The sequence below is a fragment of the Rhinolophus sinicus genome, linkage group LG05 (genome assembly GCF_036562045.2).
Source record: "Rhinolophus sinicus isolate RSC01 linkage group LG05, ASM3656204v1, whole genome shotgun sequence".
NCBI lineage: Eukaryota > Metazoa > Chordata > Mammalia > Chiroptera > Rhinolophidae > Rhinolophus > Rhinolophus sinicus.
This window is the reverse complement of record NC_133755.1, coordinates 62,860,478-62,878,323: the sequence shown is the minus strand read 5'-3', so window position 1 is coordinate 62,878,323 and position 17,846 is coordinate 62,860,478. Positions and strand designations below refer to the sequence as shown.

Genomic DNA, 17,846 nt, shown 5'->3' with positions numbered 1-17,846 from the left:
AGGAGGGCTTACCTGTCATGAGCACCTCCCACCTACACAGGGCTTATGGCTCTTGTGGTCCCCTTTCCCTGCATGATTATTCCCTGTCCTGTCTCTCACTCTACCCTCTCCTCCCATCCCTGAGCCCCCATTCACCATGCACAGCTCAGCCACCACACGCCAAGGGCCGCACTAGCTCTGAGGCCTAATTCCTGTGGTGGCCGGGGCTTTATGGAAACCTCCCATCTACCTCTGATGTCTGCCTCTAGTATCACGTTCCTTGCAGGAGGTAGCCTATACTGGGATTGACTTGGGGACCTTATTAAACACGCCAAGGCCTGGGTCCCTCCCCAGAGAGTCATTAAGGCTGGGGTGAGACCCAGATGTGTGATGTCGCGAGGTGCAGCCACGTGTGGGACCCACTGCCATCAGTGGGTTGCAGGCTTGTGGAGGGGATGGGCATGGATTAGGGGTAGGGAGCTGGGCCAGGACTCACGGTTTCCCAGAACTCTCCTTGAGGATACACAGGGACCTGGGCTCTCAGGAGCTGAGCACTGCTACTGCCAGCAAAGGGTTGACCATGAAAGGGGTGCAGGGGGCAGTTCTGCATCGCCACCTCTACCCCTCATCCTTGGTGGAAAATTGAGCCTCAGGTGGGAATTAGGCACCTTTTTTGTAATCTGTGACTGGTGGCTGCCCTACCCCTACAAACAGGGGCATCCAGGCCACCTGGACCCTGACTGTGTGCTGTGAGGTGCAGCCTGCAGCAGGCACCTTGGCCCTGAGCCCTGGAAACCCCACCTGATTTGGGAGGTCTTAGATGTGGGTGGGAAAGAAGGAGCCGTGTGGCTGCCCTGAGAATGATGACTCACGCTCCCCTCCAGGGAAGGTCAAACAGCTCAGAGCTAGGCCTGGCGTCCATCAGTTTCCTCCCCTCTTGGGAATAACCCCTTGTCCCCAGGCCCCAGGTTTGAAGCGTGTGGCTTTTCTGTTGGAAAGGAGATATTTTAACCCTGGTAGGGCTGGGAAGCTGAGAACTTGGCCATGGTGGGGAGGTATCTCCTGGGGAGCCCACCCCAGGAAAACTTAGAATGGAATCTCAAAAGGCCAGACAGGAAGGGAACCTCAGAGATCACTCAATCTAGCCCTCTGATTTTACCAATGAAGTGACAAAGGCCCAGGAAAGGGAATGGTCACCAGGGTCACCCACTGTGGCATTCTCCTGTGGCCTCCTGGACCAGTGCCCTCTGTGTACTCATCCAATGACTACCAGGTTTCCTTGAGCATCTACAGCTCCTGACCTACTGGGCACTGTCACAGAAATCAGGATGTGAAATGGAATTAGGTATCAGCTCACCCTTGCTTAGCTCATTGGCTACCTATCCTCAAATGCAAGCTCTTCATTTGGAAGAAAAAAGGGCCCCAATTCTGTGAGGCTGAGAAGGCAGAGCAGCAACCAATGGGGTAAAGTTCCATGGGGGAACCACTTACTGGCTTTGTGACCTGGACAAGGTGTTTATTCCCTCAGCACCTCAGATTCCTTATCTGTGCATAGGCATGATAATTCCCGTTTGTGGGGTTGTTGTGAGGATTCAAATGAAATAATCCATGTAAAAGTGCTTAGGATCATGCCTGGAACGCTGTGGAGTAACTCCTATTATTGATCTCGTTATTCCTCACCTAGGAAAACACTTTATCATATGAAGGTGTCCGGGAGAGAAATGGGCTACATGGTGAGGTAGTGAGAGCCCTACCACTGGGAGGGCCCAAAGCAGAGTTGAATGGTCATGTACCGAGGCTCTAGGAAGTGGGCCTGGGTAACCCCACAGTCCTTTTCCCTCTGAGATTGTATGTTGCCATTATAGAGGTAAACCAAGTGGAGGAAGTAGGCTCAGAGAGGTCGTGCACTGTGCCGAGGCCACACAGGACAGGACTCTAGGCCTCCCGCCTAGACCGCTCCTTGGTGGATTTTTCAGGGCAGCCTCAGAACTAGGAAAGTGAGAGATCTGGTGGGATCTAAAAGGTGATAGGAGGTGTCCCCTGGGCTTTGAACATCCCCCCAGACTGGTATTAGGTGGAAAAAAGTTGGGGATGATTTGTGTTGGTGTTGGCCCTGCACCCTCCATGAGCAGTGATGTCCTCTGCCGTGCCCCAGGGGGACAGTGGGCAGTGCTCTGGTCACCAGCCAAGCCGGTGGAGTTCATGGAGAACCAGAAAGCCCACTGTGCTGCAACATGACCCAGCTCTCCTCCCTGCTCGCCTTTGGCCTTGGCACCTGTGTTTTCAGGGGGCAGGGAAGCGGGGTGCTGACCTAGCAGGGAGGACAGGGGCCATATGGCTCTTGTTCCGGCTGTTCTAGGGCCTAAAATAAAAGTTATCTCAGAAAGAAAGACAGGTGAAAGATGGCCCACGGCCTGGGCACGGGTAAAACTGCCTGGGCTCCGGGGTGGTTATAACCCCTGAGTGGAGGGGTGGGGTGCCTGGGAGGAAGTCTGGCAAAGGAGGCCCCACCGCACAGGGCTGGCATGCCTTCCCAGCCCCCAGTGTGGGCCTTGGACACCAGGTGTGGTGGGATAGGGGAAAGGGCCCGCGTCTGAGCTTCCATCTTGGCTGGGTGACACTGGACTTGTACAGAGACAGTGGGTACAGCACAGCGAGGCAGATGTCACTAGGCAGTCAGCACATGGTTCCCACTGGTCTAGACTCAGCTTCAGAACCTTTATCAGAATGTAGCCCAGGCTGTCACTGCCAGAGGATTTGACCTTGGCAAAGGAGATGAGCCCAATTCCCTTAAGCTTTCTCCTCTGTGCAAAGGGCACAATAATCCCTATTCAGCCTACATCTTAGGGTTGTGAGGGGAGCAAACAAGATCATTTACAGACCTGGACGGGGGCCCAGAGTTTAGGGCCACCTGGGAGAGGACAGGAAAGAGGTGGTGGCTACACCCCATGCAGTTGTATGCAGCCGCTGGAAGCAACAATTCCAGGGTACATACAAGTAGATCTTGAAAACATGGTGCCTAGTGGGAAAAGTACAACACAGAATGAGGTGTTATGTAACAAGTTATGTAAAATAATATACGCCCATTGTGCAAAATAACAAGATGGAGTTTGGAAGGGCACATTGCCCTCCCTACAGAATGAACTGGGAGGTATTTTGTCAGACACTTCTATTAAAAGCGAGTTATTGCACCCCAGGAAGGATACAAAGGGAGTTGAAATAACGATCCTTGCCTTCCGTGGACTTGGAGACACTTAGCGTATATTTAGTGAGCACCTGCTGTATACCAAGGCCTGGATGTGCACCAAGACCAATGGAGTGTGCACAGCAGCAGCCAGTTAGGCTTTGGACCAAATGGCTAGACACCAAGTACTTTGCAGGGTCAGAGGGCGGTCTGAGGTTTCCTAGAGGTCATTCTGACCAGTAGGGGAGGTTGGAGTTGTTTCCCAGAGGAAACTTTGACCCCAACCCCTGCCTTCCCTAGGGCTGCACGATACAAGGACTGACCTCTGAGGGTCAGGCAAGGGGGTTTTCTAGAAGCTGAATCTGGAATGACCCCTGCCCTGACCTTGGTGTCTCTACAGAGACCCACATTTCTGGGACCCCTATAGTGAACACACTGAGATCCCCACACTTCACTGAGGCCTCCCTGTTTGCCTGGGGCTGGTTCCTGTCCAGTGGGGGACATCACTGATGGTGCCCCCATCCCCACAGTGTGTACATGCTGCTCTACCTGCCGGACCTGGAAAGGTAAGTAAGCAGCCAGCCTCTCTGCAGCGTGCTGGACTCGCCTCGGGAAGAGGTTCTAACCATGAGCTGGCACATGACCTTGGGGCTCCCTTTCAGCCGCATGGTCTGGGGGAGGGCTCAGGAAGTTAACTCCTTAAAATAGCAAACCTGTATTATCTTATAGTCTCTAAAGGCCAGGAATTTGGTAGCAGCTTAACTGGGTAGTTTGGGTTCAGGGTCTCTCAAGAGTTGTAGTCAAGATGTCTCCCAGTCATCTGAAAGCTTGACGAAGCGTGGAGGATCCACTTCCAAGATGGCTCTCTGATGGCTCTTGGCTGGAGGCCTCAGTTCCTTACCACCTGGGCCTCTCTAGGGCTGCTTGAGCATCCTTACCACATGGCAGCGAGCTTTACCCAGAATGACTGGTTTGAGAGAGAGAAAGAGAGAAAGAGCACGAGCGCGGGGGAAGTCACAGTACCTGTTGAGACCTAGTTTTGAAGTCACATAGCACCACGTCTGCTTTATTCTATTTGTTGGAAATGAGTCCTTAAGTCCAGCCCACACTCAGGGGAGAGAACTTAATCTTCCCCTCTTGATGGGAGGAGTGTCAAAGATGTGGGGATATTTTCAGACCACCACAGGGTCATCGTTTCTTGTGCCCTGAGTGATAAGGACACAGGAACTCACCCACAGCCTCGAAAGTGATGACGCCCTACAGTTCCAGGGCTGTTTGTCCTGCTGCTACCAAGGGAGCCCTGGTCCTGCTTTGCCACTTACTAGCTGTGTAACCGTGTGTGAATCACCTAACCACTCTGAGCCTCGGTTTCCTCATCCTAAAATGGAGATAAAGATCCCCGCTTCCCACCTCACTGCGCTGTTGTGAAAAATGGCTGTGAAAGGGCGTTTTGAAGGATGATGATGATTGTAGCCCAGAGCAGCAAGGAAACCTCAGGGAGCGGGGCCAAGCCTGGGGTCTCCCAGTCCTGCACGGGGAGTCCTGCTGCTGCCCTCCCTGTGTGTGAGTGACGGCTCGGTGGAGCCATGGCCACCCGTGGTTGGCCATGTTGATCTGTCCTGACTGCTGTTTCCCTAACCTTAACTAGACACATAAGAAGCTAGCAGTGGTGCTGGACCAACCCAGCTCCCCTTTCACCTCTGTGGAGGGTTCCCCCCACCATGGGTGAGCTGCCTGCCTTTGGCTCAGAAGGAGAGAGGGGCCACGCCTGGCCTGCAGCTGCCGGCTGGTGTGAGGGGAAGGTACGCACCGTGACTATTGCTGCCTGTACCACCAGCCCCAGGGCCACAGAGGCAGGGCACGTCCCTCTCACATCGGTGGAGAGCAGGAAGACAAGAAGCTATGTTTTAAGAAGAGTCATTTATTCTCATTTTTAAGGCTTCTCAATGCCGAGGATTTTTAAGGTTCATAGAAGGCTTGGGGGTTTCGGAGGCCATAAGCGCAATGTGAGCTCACAGTCAAAGGAGTCCTGAGCTGGGGGACAGTGGAAACCATCCTCACACCCTGGCGAGTAATGACTAGCCACATGTCCCTTGGGGGCGTCCTGATCCACATCAGAACCAGAAAGGGTGTACATGTATAATTATTAAGTTGTACAGTGTTACGTGTCAATGGTGTGAAAGTTGCTCCTGCCATGAGGGGCTACTCTTGGGCCTGGTGGACGTACTTCGTAGTTCATGGGAAACACCCGTGCCATCCCAGTGGCCTCAGGCACTGTGGGTATTTCTGTCCATCAACTCACCCTTTAAAATTTTGGGTTTGTAAATTCTGTGAGCCATTGAGAAAGCATCTAGTTCTGAGATACCGTCATTTGGGGGACCAGGGGGAGCAAAGCCGCCTTTTCCTCCATTCTGTCCTCCTGGGGCTGCCCTGTGCTGCTCCCTGGGAAGCCCTCACCTCCCATGACATCTGATGGTTTCATAATCAGAGGCTGCATTTCCAGTGCATGCGAACAGAATTGCAGCTGATTGTGGGGATTTAGTAGAGATGGCTCTCCCAGGGAGCTGTGGAGACAGGACAGGTTATTAGGGAAAGGGCAGCAGGTGGGTCTCGGAGGAGGCCTGAGGCTGGGTGGCCCAGCTCAGGGTGTGATCTGGGAGCCTTTCCCCAACGCTCCCTTTTTCAGCCCCGTTAACACCCAGCGCATTCGAGTTCTGTCCCCTCCCTTCAGTCTTCCTGCAAGGAACTGGCTGATGATTCATCTACACCACTTCCCCTGTGATTGTGAGGAGTCCCTCTACTCTCAGGCCTCAGTCCCTTCTTCTGCAAAGTGGTGGGGTGGGGCTGGATGCCCCTTGGGCCCTCACAGCTCTGACCATCTCTTTAGTGAAGGGCGCTGGCAGGTGGTGCTGGGGGAGGTTTGTCTGGCACCTGGGGCTGGAGGCCAACTCTCAGGCAGTGATGCTGTGACAGACTTAGGGGGTCCCGGGTGCTTTGGTCAGCGCGCCTTCCTGGTCCCCTGAATTGATTTTCATCTGCGTCTCACATTACAGGACAATGTTCTCTCTCCACTTCTGCTCCACTCCTTCCCCTCTGTCGGTAGATTCCCTATTATTTCCTGCATGTTCTTTCTCTACATTTCTATTCTCTCTCTCTCCTGTCCCTACCTCCCTCCTCCTCTCTTTTCTCTCTACGTTCCTTGATGTAATATAGAACTGAACTCTAATACTGCTGGGAATAAGTTATAAAGATGGATTTTTTCTGTTTTGTTTTTTAAATCAAGTGTGTGGAATATTGTTGTAAAAAGCGAAGTCATCCCTGTGTACCTGCTCTATCGGGGGGTGGCAGGGCGGGAGGGGGCGGGAGGATGGTGTTTTACTTGAGTGTCGCCTGGACAGTAGTTTCCTGTGACTGACTGCAGCAGGCGCTGTCCAATGTTTAAAGCGTGGAAATAAGTGTGTGTCTGCATATTTGTGTGCATGTGTGTGCATGCTCACACAGGTGTGTCAGTTTCATCTCCAATAGACCCTGCCCTAACGGAATATTCTCTTCTTTCTCCTCGGTGGCTGTTGGACATGGATGTAAGTGTTCCACAAGGGCGTGCTCTTCTCCAGACGTGTTTGCTGACTTCCACTAATGCTCCCACTCACGTGTGCTGTGTGAGAAGTGTTTGCTAATCCGGGGCTTGTTCTGCTGCCTGCTGGTTTGGGGGTGCCTAGGGCTCGGTGCCAATGGATCTGCTGGGTCTTTAAGGGCTAGGAGTCTCTGCCAGTTTCTTCCTCCCTGCCCTCCCCACAGAGAGAAGTGGAGCTGCTTCCCAGCCTGCTTAAGTCCTGCTGACACGTTTGCTAGTACAGAATGTCAGCCAAGGCCACATACTCATGCCCCTCTGTGGAAAATAAGAGGGACCCCCTTCCCTTCCCCAGAGGCCCCAGCCTTGGGCATTATGGTGGCAGCTGTGCAGGCTCAAGGCCCTGGCTGCCATCACCTGAGATTTAAAGGTGATTGTTGTGATCATGACCTTCCACAAGAGACGCTCCTCTCATATTGTTGTTTCTGGGACCCATTAGAGTACTGAGATGGGGGTAGCAACACGCCACCCACCACTCATCCTTATCTCTGTCCCCTTCTTCAGGGGGCCATGTTCTTTGGGGTTTATTTCTTTCTTTATAGTACTGCCTTCTTTCCAAGAAGGATTTAAGTCTTCTTGCAGAAATATAGATTACTTCTTGCAGAAAGTAAGAAAAATGAAACTTGGGAAGGGAATAGGCAGGTAAGGTGAAAGCAGAGGCGAGAAGAAAAAATTATATGCATTCCATAAAGTTGTGGACTGCCAAAGAGGCTGGGTGTCCTTTTAGCCAGTGCAAAGAGGGAAACACAGGTAAGAGATTCAGTGTCACAGCACAATTGCCAACCAGAGGCTCAGACCTCAGCTTGTCCAGAATGTTTATTCTTATGGATCCTGAGAATGAGGCAGGATATTACCGACAACACTCTTGGCAGAAAACCTCAGTGAACACGATCAGTAGGGTTCTTTTTTTATAGGTTCTCTCTGTGGCTTCCTTCCGAGGCCACATCGGCCCCCCTGAGCTGCCCACACTAGTCTCCTTTGCTCCCAGCCTCTGCTGAGTTCAATGCTTGTTTTCTATTCCTGCCTGGATGTCTGGGCTCCCCTTGACCCATCACTCCTAGTGAGCCAGTGGGTCACTTCTTCTCTACCATTTAGTCTACTCTCAAGTGTGCAATGGAGAACAAACTCATAGCCATTTTGGTTTCAGCCCTGAGATAGTGGCGGTCGTTATTATTATTAGCAATTATCATGTTGGTAACGTGTGAGTTCACTGCTCAGTCTCAGTGAATCCAGACGGGGTGAGCTGCTGAAGGGTTTGATGCCTGAGGATCTTGTGGTGACTGAACTGCCTTCTGAACCTCAGAGTGGTCAGTGCAGGGAAAGTCCTGGACCTGGATGTAGAGGCAGCTGTGTGCGCAGAGGCACAGACCCCAGCCCGTCCCCAAGCCTGCTCCCAGCATGCAGGGTTTCTGGCTGCGATGGAGCTGGCCAGGCTGCTTGTGTCGTTTCTGCCCAGGGCTGAGGGCTTTTGTCTATTTTTCCTCCCTCAGGCAGGAGGTATCTGTACCCAGAAAGAATTTCCTTGTGGATGAGTGTAGAGTTCTGATTTGGGACAAGAGCTGAGCGCTCTGAGATGATGTCAGTTTTCCACCTAATTTAGTGGCTGAGTGGCCATTGTGTGCTCAGCCCTGGGTCAGGGACCAAGGGAGGATCTGCTGGGGTCCCCACAGCTCAGGACATTTTCTGCTGGTGTGTGGCAATGAGACTGACATGAGAACCAGGGCATGCAGCACAAGCCCCATGGTACAGCTTCCAAGCGCTGTCAGGGTGAAGGAGAGGAGAGGCCCTAGAGCGCCAGAATATTCAGGGAAGGCTCCCTGGAGTTGCCAGTCTTCATGTTCAACAGTTGGAAGGGTGCAGCTGATTTGGGCAGTGGAAGGGACCACAGGAAAACGTAAAACCATAGTGAACAGGCTGGGGGACGCACAGAGATGAAAAACAAATCAAAGGTTAACGATCTCAGGCTCGGCCCTTACTGAGGTGCTGTCTGAGCAGGTCACTCCTGGACTACAACTCAGATTTGAACTTTATGGTTAAGACAACTGTGCTCTTGTACTGCCTCTTGCTGGTGGTTGGGGAGCACAGCAGCAAAAACTGGGAGAGCTGCTCGAGATTAGCGTTTGGTTGTTAGTTTTACGTAGCCCACACCTGGTGCTTTTATAGTCTAGGAAGTCCCCTTTTGATGGAGAGAGCATATTTGGTTTTTAGGAGCAGTAGCAGGGTGTTCCAGAAAGAGACCTGGTTTCTGTCTGCAGGCCTCAGGGTGTTTGGCCCAGAGGATCTGAGGGCCCCCTGACATTGCATTCTGTGATTCTAGGTAAAAATCAATATATTCTGTTTCCCCGAAAATAAGACCTAGCCAGACAATCAGCTCTAATGCGTCTTTTGGAGCAAAAATTAATATAAGACCTGGTATTATATTATATTATATTATATTATATTATATTATATTATATTATATTATATTATTATATTATATTATATTATATTATATTATATTATATTATATTATTATATTATATTATATTATATTATATTATATTATTATAACCAGGTCTTATATTATAGTAAAATAAAACCGGGTCTTATATTAATTTTTGCTCTAAAAGACGCATTAGAGCTGATTGTCTGGCTAGGTCTTATTTTTGGGGAAACACAGTATAACGTATAGAAAATGTGTCTCTGGGTGTCAGGCTGGGTATGGGCAGGAAATATTTTATGTCTCAACTAAGATGGGACTATCTGGCCAGATGACATGTTTAGCTTTGAACATTTTTTAAAATATCATGCATTTAACGGCATGAATGAATTCTGGAGCTTTTCCTGTGGATTAGTCAGAGAAGACTAAAACAGGAATCTTGCTATCATTTTTGAGGGGAAGGCTACGACTAGATTCTCCTTCCACTAGGCTCCGTTGCTGCTCTAGGACTTGGCCTAGAAAAATCTACACAGCTTTGCTTAAGGTTCTGTGAGGCATCCTGGCCTTTTCTATCCCGTCTCTTAAGCAACACTCCGAGCTGAATAGGCAAGTGTGATGCTCTGTCAGCATTGCTTGTATGTATAACAGAGAAAACTGCCATTCCAAGTCGCTGTCACCTTCCTTTCTAGTGGAGACACCCCCCCCCCACCCCCCAGCATTCCTGTGGTGTGGTGTCGCGGGTCTAAGCTGCAGGGTTTGACATGTGTCAGTTAAGCAACATCTTCCTTCTCCCAGGGAAGCGGTGTCCTGCCTCCCCACTTCCCTGTGGCCAGTCTCCCAGTTGTGCCCTACCAATCCCAGATCCCCCTGCAGGATCCCCAGAGGATACCGGCTTCTTTTTCAGACAGAAGGGCCTCCGTTGTCCTAACAGGCCTGGATGTTGGTGCTGTGTGCCTAACCTTGCTCTTGCCTGCCCACCCTGGCCTCTTTCCACACTGATCCTTCCTCGCTGTACTTTGTCTCCTCTGTGTAGATTGTAAATGGACATTAAGTGGTTGAGGGAGATATGAATGAGGGTGGTGTGAAGGCCTGGGAGCCCCACCAGGTCCAAACCCCACTGGCGTTCTCTGATGACGAGGAAGAAGACCTGCTGGATTTCATGTACAAGTATAAGGCGCCTCGAAAGACGGAGTTCCCCCTGGAGGTACACAGTGTCTGGGGCTGTGGGGGGGAGCATGCGTGTGCACAGGGGCTGTGCCCTGGAGTTCTGGGGGTCCTGGCAGCCGCCTCTTTTGGGGCATCCAGCACCTAAAAGTGCCTGGGATGGGAGGCCTCCAACAGGCAGCATCCAGCCAAGGGGCAAAAAAAGACCCTACTAATTTTATTTAGAAATAGGAGATGGGATATAGTGTCTATTTTTTTTAAATAAATTAACTACTAACCTAAGATAGGTGCGTGAAAAGCAATCCAAATGAGTATTTGGGGGTGGGTGGGGGGGTGGAGAAAAACTCAGAATGTGTTCTTTAACAAGGTTTTGCGGTATAAATGTTTATTTATCACTGTATTTCTAAGACACAGCAGAGTGCCTGATACAAAGTAAGATATTCTTAAAATGTTATTAAAGGGGTACAGTCCTTTAAAATGACAAAAACAATACACTTGATCTATGTGCTGTTGCCAGTTATAGATGTGGATGGAGTTTGGCAGCAGGAGAGCCTGCCTAGGGCCTCATGGGCCTTGCTCTGTGTTGTGGGTGGGGAGTCGCCAGCCTTGGGCTCAGGTGCAGGGCCAGCAGAATTGGGGGACCCCAGAGTCTTCCTCTCTGCCCGCTCACGTCACCTCTCCGATTCCCCATCTGCTGAATACTGCGGCCTGAGAGTCCATCTGAGGCAAGCTGGGCATCCTGTCCACAGAGTGGAGAACTGTGAGACCTGCGTGAGATGAGGAAATGTAGTGAGGGTTCTCCTACACACACACAATGGCCTGTCATTCCTGTTCACACGAGGACGTAGTTACCAGCATCGCAGTGTACGAGTCCATCAGCTTCCTTTCCAGGATGGGGCACTCATGGGCTAAGTTTGAAGTTCAAGATTTTGGTAAAAGATGTCCTGGGTTTGGGCACTGCTCGAGGCGTCCGTTATGGTCTCAGCAGCCTTGAGATGGGGAAAGACTAGTGGGGAAGGTGCCAAAGCCATTCTAGGGCCTGAGGGTTTGTGCCTCGTGGGTGGTTTTTTAAAGCTCCACAAGCTGCTTGGCTGTGAAACAGCCTGAGGCAGGTTACCACAACATGGGCTCACTGATTCTTCTATTACTCTCTGTCCGGAAGTGACGGGTAAACTTTTCCTAGTTGTAAAGGTGTTGTGTGAAGACTCAGGATGTGGAATGCTGGGGCCTCCTGTCCCCTCGCCCCCAGGTGCCTGCTGCGCACTGAGCAGCACTGGGAAATGGTGGTGAACATGGACCTGCCCTCAGGAAGTTCAAGTGGGTGGGGAAGACAGTGAGCAGGCACACCTGCCATGGGTGCAGAGTCCTCCTATAGCCTCTAATGTGCAAGCCACAGTGACAACAAAGGTGACAATCTTGGTTGTGTGTGACTGGGCCGTGGGGGAAGGGCTCAGGAGTGATTTGGGGCTGGGTCAGACAGAGGACTAGACATAGCAAGACAGAAAAGGGAGGAAGGGCTTCCAGTCGGAAGGAATAGAGGTGTGAAAGGACAGTGTGTGTAGATAAAGAAGGTGAGTATAGAGAAGTGGACAGAGTCCACGGCCATACCACCCCGCATGCGCCTGACCTCGGAAGCTAAGCAGGGTTGGGCCTGGTTAGTACTTGGATGGAGAAGTGGACAGACACAGGGGTTGAGGGCAGGCAGGTTGGAGCCTTTGTGTGAATCCCCTTGAGTGCTCTGCTAGGAGAAAACCCTTTCTATTTAAAGGCAGTGTTTTGCTTTGTTGTGTGATTTGCTGTGCATTAAAGGATTTCACATCCAGAAAGAGGGCTGGAAATGTGGTGATGGAAGTTTTAAGCATGTACCCAAAAACATGAGGCCAGTTCCCGAAGGAAATGACAAAGACAAGGGAAGCGCTGGGGAGGCTTCTCTCTGCCGAGTCACTTGTTAAGATCATTTTGCTCCCAAGGCAGACACGAGGAAGATGTGTCATCCTTCTGTGCAACCATTCGCTTGTGAGACCCAGGGACTTAGGAGAGTATGAAGAGGGGGGGTGCCGGCCGTTTCAATTGGCTCAGCTTCCTGGAGATGCTTGGGAAATGACTTGGCTTCTGTTGTGGAAATGCATAGTGCGTCTCCAGCCCCAGCCAGCTGCTTCCCACACGTGTGCATTTGGCCAAAGAAGCTAGATGTGTCAACACAGACCCATCCAGCTGCTGTCCTCAAAGATTCCACATTTATGCCAAATTGAGGCATGCTTTTTTTTTTCTTCTCTGCCAGGCACCGCCTAGAATCCTTCGATCTCGCTTCAGGAAGAAAAGTACCTCATCCTCAGCCACTGAAACCACGTGAGTGAGATGAGCCAACAACAGCACCGGATACACAGAATGTTTCTTCTCTGCCTTAAAGAGCTACTCACTAATAACATAGAAACCTGCAAGCTGGTGTGCTTTGAGTGTGCAGCCTCACAGACATGGTCTTTTCTCTCTCTCCCCTCTTCCACTTTTAAGACAATTGTTTTTCCCTTTTCTTTGTGTTGCTGGGGAGAGGTTAAAGGCAAGGTAGCGTGTGGGGCTTGTGATCTTTAAGTCTTCTGAAGTTGGATTGTCATTACAGGCAGCGGTGTGTTTATAGAAATATGAAAGAATCACCCCCACGCTGCTGAGATGGACGTTTGTAATTTATTTGTTGCATACTTCGTTTTTAGTCCTGTAAATGCAAACAGAGCAATTTTTTAAAACTTCTTTTGTTCTTGGTACTAATACTGTGGACTACAATGTACATATTTATGGCGTTTGGCTTAATATACGGGGCTGGCAAGAGCTGCCAGAGATTCTGATCATGTAAGAAAACTGCAGAAACAGAAGTGTAAAAATTTGTTCTGATTCTCAAGAATGTCTTAGATGTACTTACAAAGCTTCCAAATACAACTCCAGTCACACATCCCTTCTCCCGCAGGACAATGGCCCATATTCTTCAGACAGTTGTTTAATCAGTGTCTCAGAGAGGTGCAGAATGACAAGAGACAATAGTGTAGTGACAAAGATGAGTGTAATGAGGTCAGGGCACAGCCTAGAATAGAGGAATCACAGGAAGCTTGTCCTCCCCTTGGATTCAGGATGAGGAGCTTCTGAATCCTCGCAGGGGGTTACCACGTGCCTGGGCAGGTGGCTAACCCTTGGTCAAACTGTTTGGGGATGTGGACTCACAGAGCTGTTGTGAGGCATCATTCTTAGTGTCTGGGAAGTTCTTGATAAATGACTGTTTCTCCTCCATAGTAACCTGTGCTGTGACTGATTTCCCCAGGTAGAGGAGCCTACAATCTGAGCGCCTTTTTTTAGAGAACACAAAGCAAACACCAACCAACCAACCAAATTAAAACAAAACCTAGAACTATGCCTTGTTTCAGAGATGCTATAAAACACATCTGAGACACCTGTGTAGCGATCAGAATGCTGGGTTCTAGAAAGGTTTGAGGTTGAGATCTTGGTGGCTATAACTCACTGCTCAGCTCCACGGGCCACTGTGGCTCTCATCCTTCTGTTCCCTTCTGGGCTTGTCCAGATGTGAACGAGAAGAAGTCACATGCTCATGGGCACTCCAGGTCTTAATGGATGTTTTACACAAGCCCAGATTGCTTAGTAGGAGAATAAAGCACTGTTTGAGGGGACTCCCTGCTTAGATTGAGAATTTTGTCAGAAAGGACAAATCTGGTTTAAATAGCATTTTGGTCCGAGGGAACTGCTCTCCCCTTGGAGAGCTGAGCCTACATGTAGGACTGTAGATTTGTGCTTCGAGTTGGTGTTTTCTTTCAGTGTAATGCATGCAGTGACTACAACCCAGTTATTTATAATACTTGGATTGTGTTTGTTCATAGATATGCCCTGAAGACTAGAGAATTAGTGCTATGTACCACATAGAGCTTACTGTCCCCCAGCTGTGGACAGGCCTGGGTAGACAGTTCCGTTACTGAGCGACACTCTTGTACATCAGTGGTCTTTGCTGATGACACACTGGCTGGATCTTACCCACGTCAGAAGGGGTTTTACCTGAAGTTGATTGTTACCAGATGTACACATTTTAAATCCCTTCTTCCCAAAATTAACTCTGAAGGTGACTGCAATTTACAAAAGGATTTAGGAAAATAAACCTAAAAGTAAATTTGTGATTCAGGGAACAGATAGAAGCTGTCTGCTCATTGCCTATGCCCCACACCCACCAACCCCTAAACCTGTCTAGGGAAGACAGAAAATCTGTTTTCTTCAAGCGCACTGAATAGTTTCAGATAAAGGGAAAATATATGCTTTAAAATGTATATACTTGTTAGTTGGGAGTACCCAGGATTATCAAAAACAAGTACATAAAAAGCTTAACTTAAGCAGCTTTTAAGCAACTTTTGTTTTCCGCCAAAATAATAAATGCCTGTAGCAGCAGAAATTAAAATTCTATTGTGAACAAGCTAGATTTTCACCGTTTTACAATGGAAAGTTTCAACAAGTACGACTATCAAGTTTGCACTCAACTATGCCAAAAACAAGTTTGGAGCACTCTACTCTCAGACATGCTGTATTACTTCTCATCAAAATTTAAAAAATATAAAGGTATCCAAACTGCTGTCTTAATGTAAATGTAACTATTTTTCCTTCAAGTGTTGATTAGGGAGTTGGTTTCTCTCTTAAAAACACTCACTGTACAGCTAAGAGCAGCTGTCCTATTTCTGGCAGAACGTGTTTACTTATCCAACAAACTGTTGTATTTGTGTATGGACTGACATAAAATGTGAATGCCTCAAAGTGTACACGTAGTGGTGTGGTGTTCTGTCTAGAGGATATAACTGAATGTTTTTCATTTACTGATATACAGACACAGGCTGTTTACAAAACGCTAGCTCAAAAGTCTGTAATTTTCACGTAATAACTTAGTTATTTGCCATCGAGCACCTGATCTGTTTCTGAGGTAAGATGTGTTATACTTACAAACTGGAAAGTTCAGTCACAATCCCTCCTGGCTTTGTGTGACTCACTTGCTCATTTCGCTGGCCTCTGAAATATGTGTTCCGTGTAGTAAACTGTGTGTTTGTGACAACAGTGCTTGCCCACCACAACCACCATTGAGCAAACACCTTCCTACTTCTTCACCTTGCACAGTATTTAAAATGGTAAAGGATGTCCTTCGTTCTCAGACAGCTGAAATGCTGGATAATGAATGTGCGTATTTCCCCTAGTTTATTTCTGTAGACCCTATAGAACGATCTGTAATAAAATAGCAGATTTTGTGCATCAAAGGGGTGTAAAATCATGGTATTCCAAAGGTTGACGTTCTGCTGTTGTGTTATAATGCCTGATATACATCTTGAATAAAGTCTTAACATTTTTCTTTTCAAAAACATCTTTGTAATGTTAGGCTTATGAGGAAACAGAAAAATACTTTTTAAAATATGTAGCAAGGATTAGACGCTGAATGCTGAGCGTCTTGGTGCCTGGTGATCGGCCCTGTGCTCACTGCACAGAATCACTGCAAGGAAAAAAATTAAGTATCAGTGTTTTGAAAACCAATCGATCACATAAATACAAACCTGGTAGTATGTTTGTTTTACATTTTGAAAGGTCGCCAGAAGAAACTGGGTAGCTATGAGGAACCTGTCTCCTCATCTGCCAATGGGGGAGAACGTGTGCAGGTCAGAGGCAGGTGGTGCAGGTGGAAATGCCCTGGATGGTGTGGACACCCTTAACACCACTGTAGCCTTTGACTTTAAAATATGCAAGCTTCATTGAGTGGTCAAAAGACTTGGAAACTCAAAATTTGAAACATCGAAATGAAAATCATTTTCTTTGCCTTTATAGTCATACTCGGTTAGACACAAGAACTGCAAAATAAAGCAGCAGAAGGTAAAGCAGATTCAGAAGACTGAAAGGAAGACAGAGATGGAAAGAAAGGCTGAAAATCCGTTTATTCATTTACTGAACCAAGTCCAATGTCAACAGAACTAAGATTAACCAGTTTAAGAGGTGATAGTTTTAAAATTTAAAAGCTGACTTGATACAGTGTCAAGAAGATGGATTTAGTATTTATAAGGCTAGATTACAGTCACCTGTTTAGATACAAATTTTCGTTATGTTAGAAGACTCAGGGAAATACACAGGGTTCCAAGGAGTGAGACCTCGGTTCTGAATGACGTATTAGCTGTATTTTGGGTTATTTATTTAACCTTCTGTAAGCGTCAGTTTCCCGAAATCTAAACTAGGGATAAATTATATCTCCTTGTGAGGCGGGTATGACGATTAGCGGTTGTAGATAAATGCTGATCGCTGTGCTGCAGCTCAGGTTTTCAATATATACTGTGACACATATGTGTCATTTGGGTAGACCCTTTAATGACATGTTTTATTGTACAACTATAATCAGTTTGATAAGATCTACAAAACAAACATTATATGTGATGAAAATTCCCTTTCCCCTAAGTTGTGTACCCGTCAGCCCCTCCACGTCCATCCACCGCTGGATGCCGGTGCTTGTCTCCACCCTGCCTGTCCCTTGTCGAGAGGAGAAACCAAGGGTGCTCTGAGGCCCCTGGGACAAAGACCCTTGTCCATGGTCATGCCAGGGAAGTCAGAGGCGGGGAGAAAGTGTCTTCCTCCTCAAATTCTTCAGGCACCAGTTCCATCTCACTACCGGAGGTAGAGGAGAGGGCAGGAGCCAGGAAAAGTGGGAAATGATGTGGAGTCTTGTCAGTGGTTGGTTTCTGCCATCTCAGAAGTACAAGGAAATGAAAACCCATCAAAGCAGAATGCCATTCCATGCCTCAAGCTCTTACCTCATCTCAAGTATCTGCTTTTTATTGGTCTCATAAATAGAACATGCTATTGTTGCCCCTTTTCCTTTTAATGAACACACACTGATTTCAGGGAATTCCTCTAATAATCCCAGTCTGACATGCCAGAGTTGCAGTTTGGTTATCTTTTACCTTATTCTATTAATATAAGACCTTCGTCATCATTATATTAAAGGATTTGAAATAGTAATTGAGGTGTAATTCTACTTAATAATGGTTTTTCAACCAGGCAAAGCGCTCTATAGTTTGAAAATTCTTCCCAGATGATGCTGATGGGAGAGCTGAGAAACACTGCCCTAGACTACGTATATCCACTCAGTCAGCTGAATTTTCCTCAATGCCTCTTACCTGACCCTTTTTAAATGAGCAACACTTAACTCGTGCATCTTTTCTAAAGTGACTGAGATGACTTCCCCCACCTAGTTTCTACAGTGCATCTTTGGAAAAAGTTTATCCTTAGAATTAAAATATGAAATATCAAATACATAAACTAACTTTAAAAAAAATACTGTACCTTTCAACTTCTGGGTAAAAAGATTTTCTTCATTTGTGTAGCCACTTGTTTCATGAATGGGCTTACTGATAGGCTGTTTCATTTACTCTTCTCTCTATAAAAAATCATGTTCTAATAAACTA

The 17,846-nt window shown here is 48.1% G+C and overlaps 1 protein-coding gene across 7 annotated transcripts in view; it reads left to right on the top strand.

Moving 5' to 3' along the window:
* REEP1 (receptor accessory protein 1) overlaps positions 1 to 15,176 on the top strand; it is a 124,651-nt gene extending 109,475 nt beyond the window's left edge. For 5 of the 7 annotated variants that reach the window (XM_074332290.1, XM_074332288.1, XM_074332286.1 and 2 more), the window contains 3 exons: positions 3,694 to 3,729; positions 10,266 to 10,417; positions 12,659 to 15,176. In XM_074332290.1, coding sequence (XP_074188391.1) covers positions 3,694 to 3,729; positions 10,266 to 10,417; positions 12,659 to 12,730 — 260 coding nt within the window. In that variant the 3' untranslated portion in view covers positions 12,731 to 15,176. The remainder of the gene's footprint in view (positions 1 to 3,693; positions 3,730 to 10,265; positions 10,418 to 12,658) is intronic. The other 2 variants (XM_074332291.1, XM_074332289.1) reach the window with 1 other exon arrangement.
* Positions 15,177 to 17,846: the final 2,670 nt, after the last annotated feature.